Raw genomic sequence first — 10,809 nt, forward strand, 5'->3', positions numbered from 1 at the left:
CTCCTCCCAAGCTCTGCATTAGAGAGCTTGCATCGAACTCTCTCATGCAGTGTCTAATTAACCCGTTCTGCAACACCATTCTGTTGTGGTGTGATCCTGGCGGTATGATGCCGACCAATACCCTCATCTGCACAGAACTGATTAAACTCCTCTTTGCAAAACTCTAGCCCATTGTCTGTTCGTAGCTTCTTGATCTTCCTACCTTGTCGATTCTCCACCAAAGCTTTCTATTGCTTAAAAGTTTTGAAGGCCTCATCCTTTGACTTAAGCAACCTAAGCCATGTGTATCGAGAGTTGTCATCTACAAATGACACAAAATATCGGAAACCTCCCAAACCTTCAACCCTAGATGGACCCCAGCAATCTGAATGGATATAATCGAGCACTTCATCAGTAATGTGAGCACCCTTGCTGAACTTTGACCTGTGTTTCTTCCCAAACACACAATGCTCACAAAATTCAAAGTTGGCAACCTTGATCTCGGATAGTAGACCCCTCTTAGACAAAAGATGCATCCCCTTCTTCCCCATATGACCAAGCCTCATGTGCCAAATATTGGTCATCTCCTGGTGAGATACTGATGCGCAAACTGCAGAACTAGACAGTGTGACACCCTCAAAAACATAGAGGGTGTTCCTCTTGATACCCTTAAGTACCATCTCCGAACCTGATAAATGGACAGCTCCCTATCTGAAAACGCTCCATTGTACCCCAAATCATCCAAGGTACCCAATGAAATTAGATTTTTCCCCAAAGCAGGGACATGCCGCACCCTGGTCAATGTCTACTTTCGCCCATCACTAGTCCTCAATCTTATGGATCCAATACCCGTAACCTTACATGGTGCATTGTTACCTACAATAAACATTACCCCCATTGCAAGACTCATACGTGTCAAACCAATCTCAACGCAGACTCATGTGGAACGAACATCCCGAATCTAGAACCCAATCATCAGAAAGATCCCCAGATTTAGCAGAACTCACTAATGTGAAATCTTCCTTCGAATTATAGTTCTCCTTCGGTTTTCCCTCAACTACAGCAGCTTGGGACTTGCCCTTCCTCACCGGGCAATTAGCCCTAAAGTGACCCGGCTCTTTACAGTAATAACAGGTCTTCCCTGAGTCTTACCAGATCCCTCATTGCCGTTTCCAGCACCCGACCCAGTATTGTTGCCCTTGTTAGCCCCCTTCTTCTTTCTAGACTTCCGAACTTAACAAACAACCCATTGCCGCTCTCCCTGTTATCACCTATAGCTTTCTGACGAAGTTCCCTAGTATGAAGTGCTGCCTTCACTTCTTCTAGGGTCAGGGAGTCTTTACCAACAACAAAAGACTCCACAAAATTCTCATAGCTAGATGGTAGAGACACAAGTAAAATCAACGCAGCATCCTCATCATCTATTTTAACATCTAAGTTATGCAACTCCAGTAAAATAGAGTTAAGTTTTTCAAGATGTTCCCGTAAGGGAGTACCTGACTGTATTCGAAGGCTAAGCAACCGTTGCTTCAGTAATAATTTGTTGGTCAGCGACTTAGTCATTACAATGACTCCAACATCATCCAAAGTTCCGCCTCTGTAGCCTGATCAGCGACCTCCGTGATGATATGATCATCCAAACTTAGCAAAATGGTAAAATGAGTCTTTTCCTCCATTACTGCTAATTGCCTGTCAGTTAATCCATCATCCAATCCCGCAGCAGTACTACTTGAAGCCAACGGACGCCAGATTTGCTGCTGTTTCAGCAGAGCCTTCATCTTTATTTGCCATAGCCCGAATCTATTTTTCCTGGTAAATTTCTCAATTTTTATTGTAGAATCTCCAGCCATTGTTTCACTCAAAAACTCTCCAAGGACTTAAAACCTGAGCTCTTGATGCCAATTGTTGTGCGACAGCGAAAGTAAGGTCGATGAACAACAATGAAACAACAAGAAATTCAATGCAAACAATAAGAAAATGACACAAGAAATTTAACGTAGTTCACTATCAATGTGATAGCTACGTCCACCGGCACCGAGAACAAATAATTTCACTATGATCTCAAAGAATACAAGATGAATTACTATCACGCTCACAAATTACAATGGCTCTCTTGTGATCTCTCTCAATTTGTGAATCATAAATCCCTAGTGCTAACAAGAGGGTGTATTTATAATAAAACCAACTTGAAAAGACAGTTTTAGGTTCTAAGTAACCACAAATAACTGACCACAAATAAAGGTAACCGTCCCAAAAGACATTTCCTGTGAAAAGAAACCGCAACTACGCGACCCGTGTAAAAATACGTGAGCGACAAAGTGGAAACAGAAGCAGCTCCGCGCCCCGCGGACCTGAGGCAGAGGCAACTCCGCGCCCCGCGGAGGTCTTCTTCGACCATCACTCATCTTCTTCAATGGTGCTATCTACTTTGAGTCACCATTTACAACAATAAAGCCTTTAATAAAAGTATATAAGATTGGGTTTTTAAAGATTATTCAGAAGATTCTCTTCAATAACTCATTCTACACTAGTTATGTAACGAAAAAGAAGGTTGTTGCGAGGTGTGAACTGCATTACTTAAAGAGAGAGGTGATAGTGATCTGGCTTGTAAGGTGCGACCAGGCATTGTCGTTGGGCTGCTTTGTGTTGTAGCTATTACTTATCGTTGTTGCCCTGATCACGAGGTGCGATAAGTCTCGCGCGATGCGGCCTATCGTTGCTCTTTTTATATGACTTTATTCTACTTTCTCGTTGCTACTAAAACCGGGTGATGTTGGGTCAAATTACTTGCGAGGGCAGATGGTCGCTTGGTAATGTGTGCTTATTGCCTCACTCGGCTTGATAAAAAGAGCAAACTACAGTTGACAGGCGATATGGCTGTCAATGTGCTGGTAAATCTATACTTGTTCAATGTATATTTTACTTAGCCTTCGAATGCAGTCAGGTACTCCCTTACGGGAACATCTTGAAAAACTTAACTCTATTTTACTGGATTTGCGTAACTTAGATGTTAAAATAGATGATGAGGATGCTGCGTTGATTTTACTTGTGTCTCTACCATCTAGCTATGAGAATTTTGTGGAGTCTTTTGTTGTTGGTAAAGACTCCTTGACCCTAGAATATATAAAAACGAATTGCATTAAACCCTAGAATATATATGTCTAATTGAAGTCATTATAAAAGCAGGTTGCATACCGATAGCATTAATCTCTTTTATACATTCTGGAATATAAGCTTAAAACATACTTAATTTAACATGACCATCTCTGTAAACTAGAAGGGGGCGGTTGTGTCTTGTTTTGAGTATATCCTATTATTATAAAATGAGAACATGGTAAAGGGGCGTTATCTAAATCATGTCAATTGACCCTAAATCTATCGTAGTGATGACAACTTATGGTAGAATAACCCTCTTTTTGCTTATAGGATGCACAAGTAAATTGAAAACCGATTTCATAGCAATAACATTCGTCCAAGCATGCAATTTATCTACCGATTTATATTGCCTATCTGTAACAAAAATCTAGTCGAATAATATACACCTTCTAAGTTCTATGTTATTCTGCACATATTAATAAAAAATATTTTCAAAATTAAAAAATGAAAAATTGAAAGAAAAGATGGCACAAGTCGCATAAAACACTAGGTCCAGTCGAATGTATTGTGCAACTCAAACTTCTTTTTTCAATTTTCAATGAAAGTTTATGTACGAGTTCGTAATAGATATTTACCGAATCATTTTGGTGATCGAATTCATTATTCATATAATTTAGATGTTGAATTTTGATTGAAGGCCTTTTTAGAGACAAATTAGAGAGATAAAAATATGAAATAAGTTAAAAGCAATATTAAAAATTCAATTTATAGATTTTATAGAGATAAAAATACAATGAAAAGGGTGATGACTTTTAATAGAGACCTATAATTAATGTTGCACATATATCATTTCCTTTTGTTTAATTAATCTGCAATATTACAAACAATTTATAGATTTTATAAACAATTTATAGATAACGCCCCTTTACCATGTTCTCATTTTATAATAATAGGATATACTCGAAACAAGACACAACCGCCCCCTTCTAGTTTACAGAGATGGTCATGTTAAATTAAGTATGTTTTAAGCTTATATTCCAGAATGTATAAAAGAGATTAATGCTATCGGTATGCAACCTGCTTTTATAATGACTTCAATTAGACATATATATTCTAGGGTTTAATGCAATTCGTTTTTATATTGACTTCAATTAGAGAAAACTATGTAGAGGTATAAGCAATTAGACGTCAAGAGATGGATGATAGGTTAGTAAATCAACACTGTCTACTGCAAAGCACAACTATGTGGCTTAGACAAAGATTGATATTGACGGTCAGTTAAATCGGTTAAATTTGCAAATCCTACAGCCATTAATTCATTCTTACATGGCTTTATGTTGTATTGATTGATGCTACGTATAAAACAAACACATGGATCATGGAAATATTCAAAGATCTACTTAGGGGTGTTCGAATACTTAATGTAATTGTCACTAATCGAGATAAGGGGTTATCCACCGCTATCCGTAATATTTTTTCAGGTATTTTCATTTTCTGTTAAATATTTCAAATTTTATTTAATGTATATTGAACTTCTTTTCAATTAAATGTTGACTGAACAAAAAACATAATTAAAAAAAAACTTCACTAAGAAAATCAAAAAACGCTTCAATCACTAAGACAGATGTTACTTAGTGATTTTTATTGTGTTGTCTTTATAAATATTGTTAAGGTACCATAGACCAAAGTCTTTAGTCACATGTAGATATTTTAAAATTCTCTGAACTGCAGTCAAATGAGATTCTTTTGAATTATGAAAACGACGATGTATTAGAGTTCGAACAATGTGTATCAAACTCCAATATTACCAAGATCGAGTGTATGAGGTTTTGTGACAAACAAATTACGCTATCAATAATATTGATGTTTGTAGGAGAAAATAAAGCAATAAAACGACACAAAGATTTAACAAGATTCACCCAACTAAGGCTACGTCCTCCGGTGTGTAAGGAGTTCAAAGAACTCTCAAATATGAAGAATTACAATAGAGAAGAGATATAGGCTAGTGTATGGCTTGGGGTGTATTTTGTGGATGATTACAATGTGATTGAGAGCTTTCTATTTATAGGAGAGATCACACTAAGTTACATTAAGTACATTAAAGCTATGATTAAATGATAATGAAACATCCCTAAGTACATGAAAAGTCATAAAAAAACATTCTAGAGTATCAGAGACATCGCTCGACCAAAACAAGGATTCGCTCGATCGAGCGACTTGGTCGAGCGGACCTCAGGAAGTTTCTGGTTGCATTCTGTCTGCTCGCTCGACCCAACCTGAAGCTCGCTCGGTCGAGCGAGCTGGTCGAGCGGCCCTTCAGAAGGCTTCTGACAATATTGCTCGACTTGCATAATAGAGCATCTTGATTCAACCTTTCCACTTCTTCATTAAGTCCCATAACTCTCATACTTCATTACCTTATTAATCCATACTTTATCACCATCATAAATCAATCATTAAAACTTAACTTAATACACCCACATCAACACATTCATGGGATTCCATCCCAAAGATCACACATGAGTGCACCTCATCAAATGTGCACTCAAGTCACACTAATCACAACAAATTATATTGAAATCTTGCACATAAACAGACAATAAAAGTTAATAATAATAATGAACCAATCAAGCCTTTACATGACATTTGATCGACGTTCTTACCAATAAGATCTTGATATAGGCTACTTGTTGAACTCGTAGGAGTATTTGCACTTTTGCACTGGTCCATGCTATATTTCTTAAGAAGGTCTTTGATGTGTCAGGTACTCTCTTGAGAGACCGTCTTTGCTAGAGACAACTATCAAGAGCCTAGCCCGCTAATTTTCCTTCTAAACAAAACTGTACTTAGGTTCAAATAATGATGCGTGTGAAAGAGAATTTGAAAGGTCTTTTTGTTAACTACCCCGTCTTCCTCTTCCCCACGTTTTATACTTTCTTGAAATGGACAAATCAGTTTTTTCATCTCCCCTTTACAAGCTTCAACAACACCATTCTTATTTGTTCCTCAAAATCGTCTAGCAATGGAAGATTTAATAACTGAATTCTACTGTAAATAAGCGAACACATCTTAGATGCAAGGCAACATTAATGTCATACAAGGTATGTAATTTTAAGATTTTCATTGGTGAAAACGATTGGAAATATGAATGTACCATTCTTTTTTTTAAGCTTCATCAATGGTAGAAAAGCATGAGATATTTTGATGAAGAAAAGAACAACGCAGAAGATAACAACGATGACTATTTTTTGAGGGAAGGTAAGGAAAACAAATTGTGGTTATCAATGTATACAATTGAGTATATAACTCTGACTGTTTAACAATGTTAAATGGACATACTTTAAAAAAACGGTTGGAGTTATAACTATTAACAGTTGATGATATACTTTTAAGTTATTGGTAATATAATTCGTAATATATCATATAATTGGTACTAATTAAAATATGTTACAATTGAGTATATAACAATATTTAATTGGGATCATAACCATGACAATTTGCTTCTATAATGATGAAATTAATTGGGAACATAAATGCATACAATTGGGGTTACAAATGTAAATAACTGGGGATATAACATCAGCTTCTATAATAATAAAATTCATTTTGCAAATGCATATAATTAGGCTTATAAATGCATATATTTGGGGCTATGATTAGGTTTAGTTGGTTGCTAATATATCATATAATACTAAAGATCAAAATGAACAACCATCGAGTATTGATGCAATGTCGAATTCAACAAAATGCATAACTGACTTATTAGAAGTCGATATCTTTGGTTCGCTTAAAGGAATTACAGCTAAAAATATACAAGACCTTGAACAATTATACCTTTCACATGCAAGAGTATTAAGGTTTTAGTATAATAAATCAAAGAAAAGTAAAAATAGAGTGATTGAGAATTACTTGGTATGTTCGTGTGAAGGGAAGACACATCATATATATCCTCCAAGCCAACAACAAGAACATCCTAGCAAGCGAAAAAAAGATGAAACTCATACCAACTACGAGATATGATTGTAAGGCAAGGATAAGAATAAAGTTAGACAATGACAGTGGGTTATACTATATTAAACAACATATGATTTTGCGCATAATCGCAACACCTAAATCGATCTGACAAGCATATATCAGTAGCAGAGAAGATTGATACAATTAATTCGTTTGAAAAAGTAAGCATTGGACCAACTACCGCTTATAGATATTGGCCTTAAGATGCAGGAGGTGACAAGCATGTTGGGCATACACTATAAGATCATATCAATTATGCCAATAGGTAATATTTAAAAATCATGTTATATGGTTGAACTGTCGTTTGCTTAACTTTGGGCATAAGTTGATTTCATAATATTGAGTATTTGGTGTTATAATAATATATATTTAAAATTATATATTCTAACATTTGAGCTTATAATGTAAAATATTTAGTATAATTTTTTTGGTAGATTAGAGATCAAAGCAATAATAGAAGGGGATGCTCAAATAGTAATTGACAAGTGAATAGAATAGATGGAAAAGGATCCTAATTTTTACTATCGCGTAAAGTTAAATGAATAAGGACAATTTATAGCTTTTTTTGGAGTGTAGTATGATGAGGGAAGACTACACAATATACGAAAATCTGGTAATATTTGATACGATTTATCGCACTAATTGTTATAATCTCATATGTGGTCCAATAGTGGGGATAAATAATCATTGGAGCACTGTTATGTTTAGGTATGCACTTATCGCTGACGATAAAGTCGAATCATTTGAATGAGTTTTTGGAAAATTTAAGAAGGTTATGAACAATTAATCCCCAATGTTAATCTTCACTGATCAAGACTTTGCGATGTCAAAGGCAATCGAAAAGGTAACAAGTAAACTTACATTTTAGTTTGAAGTATGAGAGATAACAGTTGGTCTTATAATATCATATATTTGATGATATTTAATATTACAGTTGGTATATATTATATTAGATTTGGTATTATACTATATTACATTTAGTATTATACTATATTACATTTTAGTATTATACAATATTACAATTGTTATTAATATAATATATTTGGTGTTATCTTATAATATAATTGGATTTGTATTATATTACAGTTCATATTATAATAAATAGACTTTTATCATGTAGGTATTCTCAGATGCAAAGCATAGGCTACGTTTATGACACTTGTTAAAAACGTTTTGGGTCACTAAAGTCAAATGATGGATTCAAGGATTTTTTATATAAATGCTAGATGGGATGCAATAGTGACAAGGAATTCAATCAATGTTGGGATAATATGGTACAATATATAACATTAAAAAGAAAAAAGAGTTCTACAAATGATTTGATCGACTATACAAGATACAATACAAGTGATATATAGTAAAGGTTTCTCAGCCGGCATAATATCATCTCAAAGGAGTGAAAATCAACAAACAGTGTCATTGGGTTTGAGACAAAAAAACCCACTAGTTTAACGCAATTATAAGATTTTCCAAAACACCATAAGATATAGATAAAAAAACGATTGAAGCAGAATTTTACTGTTCAATGACAACACCATCTTCGAGTCTATGAAATTTTGGGTTGCTAAAACATCCAGCTAAGGTATACTGCAACTTTATTCCGAGATTTTGAAGAGGATTTCAAGGCAACTATATCATGTTGTGTGTCGTAAGTTACGCAACACAATGTATTGAAAATGTACAAGTAAGTTTGTATTATCAACTTAAAGTTGATGTTATCTTATTTTGTTGCTGCTATTATCAAACACTATATATTTGATGCTATACATTATACATGGAATTATAATACAATCAATCACGAATTATAATATATATTATTTAGTATTATAATATATTATATTTGGTATTATCTCTCGTAGGGTGTGGATGAAAGACAATGCAGAATGCGCACAAATATTTTTTATATGAATCTTCAAGGAAACGTGAATGTTAAATGCACATGTAAATATTTTGAGGCAACTGGTCGGTTGTATAGTCACTGTTTGCGCATCCTTCACAACCATTCAACTTCAAAAATTGTAATACCCCATAATTATTTAACGTTAGTAATATTTTATCAAATATTTTATTATATATATACATATATATATATATATATATATATATATATATATATATATATATATATATATATATGTATTTATGTATGTATGTATTTATGTATGTGTGTACATATATATATGTACACACAATTAGTTAGATTGTTAAAAGTATACAATTCAACAAACTGTTCACAAACCCAATTAAGACATTTGATGAATAACAACTACTTAATCTTTTTCTTTGGGACACTTTGTTTTGCGGTCCCTTTGGAACACCTTCTTTTTGCGCTATTTTTGGAATGTTTTGCTTTGACGCTCTCTTTCTTTTTTATTTTCCACTGCAGTTTAGGGCTGGCAAAAGCTGACCCGATCTGCTAACTTGATCTGAAACCGACCCGAAATTAGCGGGTTTGGGTTTAGATTTTTGACCCAATTAATTAAATGGGTCAACCCGACCTGATCTGTTTATTTAATGGGTTAGGTTCAGGTTGAATATTTGAACCCGAAAAAAACCTGTTTAACCCAGTTATTAAATGGGTCAATCAGGTCAGGTCGACCCATATTTAACCCATTTATTAACCCATTGAAATTTTTTTTAAAAGTTTGAAACTGGAATATAAGTGCCAACTGCCAGGCAAGCGGCCCAAGCCCAAGTGTGTCATAAATCCTAAAAACCTAAAATAATCATAAACCCATTGAAATTTTTTAACGGCGCCGCGCCTTCCTCAATTCTTCATTTCTTCTCCACTCCAGTCTCTGTGCGCCTTCACCCTTCTCCTTCCTCTTCTCTGCGGCAGCTTCTTCTCAGTGTGACTGTGCGCCTTCTCCTTCCTCTTCTCTGCGGCACCAAGGTAAGAATTATTTCTTTGTTTTCCCATTTTTCTGATTCTTTTTTTGATCGATTTTTTCTTATTTGGATTGTGTTCGATTTTTTTGATTTTTTAGTTCAATCTACCTGATCTTCATTTCAATCTACCTGATCTTTCAGCACTTTGTCGGGTATTCAATCAACTTCTCTTTTTTTTTTTTGTGATTCATATGTTCTTTGATTTTTTTCTTGTTCTTATTTTCATGTTCTTTATTCTCATATGATTTCTCTTATTTTCCTGTTCAATTCAATCTTCAGTTATTCTTAGTTTTCCTGTTCAAAGTGGTATTTCGATTGAGATCTGGAATATTTCTTTATGAAGCTTGTACTGTATTCGATTTTCAACTACATTAATGGATGCAAGTATGTTATTTTACAGTGTTTTTGTCATATTTTTAGGGGTGTCAAACAGTAATGTATTCGATTGTCATATTTTTCAGGTCCATTTTTGTCATATAAGTTATTTTACAGTGTTTTTGTCATATTTTCAACTCCATTGTGATTTTGTGTATTTCTAGATTTCTTCAATTAGTTTTTATAAATTAGTTTAAACTTAGTAAAAATGCTTCACTAAAATGGTGTTTGGATTGAGATCTGGAATCTTTCTTTATGAAGCTTGTACTGTATTCGATTTTCAACTACATTAATGGATGCAAGTATGTTATTTTACAGTGTTTTCTTCATATTTTCACTCCATTGTGATTTTGTGTATTTCTTCAATTAGTTTTTATAAATTAATTTAAACTATTTTGTGTATTTTTTCTTAGGTAATGGATACCAATACCATTGAATCTGAACATGTTCATGTTG

General features: G+C 34.2%; 1 protein-coding gene across 1 annotated transcript; it reads right to left on the bottom strand.

Annotated features, from left to right (window-relative positions):
• Positions 1-227: 227 nt before the first annotated feature.
• Positions 228-659, bottom strand: LOC130805696 (uncharacterized mitochondrial protein AtMg00300-like). Its single transcript, XM_057670478.1, has one exon. It carries the CDS (start codon positions 657-659, stop codon positions 228-230), a length of 432 nt encoding a protein of 143 aa, XP_057526461.1.
• Between the last annotated feature and the right edge of the window lie 10,150 nt (positions 660-10,809).

Source organism: Amaranthus tricolor, chromosome 2 (genome assembly GCF_026212465.1).
Source record: "Amaranthus tricolor cultivar Red isolate AtriRed21 chromosome 2, ASM2621246v1, whole genome shotgun sequence".
NCBI classification, from domain to species: domain Eukaryota; kingdom Viridiplantae; phylum Streptophyta; class Magnoliopsida; order Caryophyllales; family Amaranthaceae; genus Amaranthus; species Amaranthus tricolor.

Bases quoted from the DNA above. Each gene is read 5' to 3' on its own strand.
- LOC130805696 (XM_057670478.1), bottom strand. From the start codon at position 659: ATGGTACTTAAGGGTATCAAGAGGAACACCCTCTATGTTTTTGAGGGT.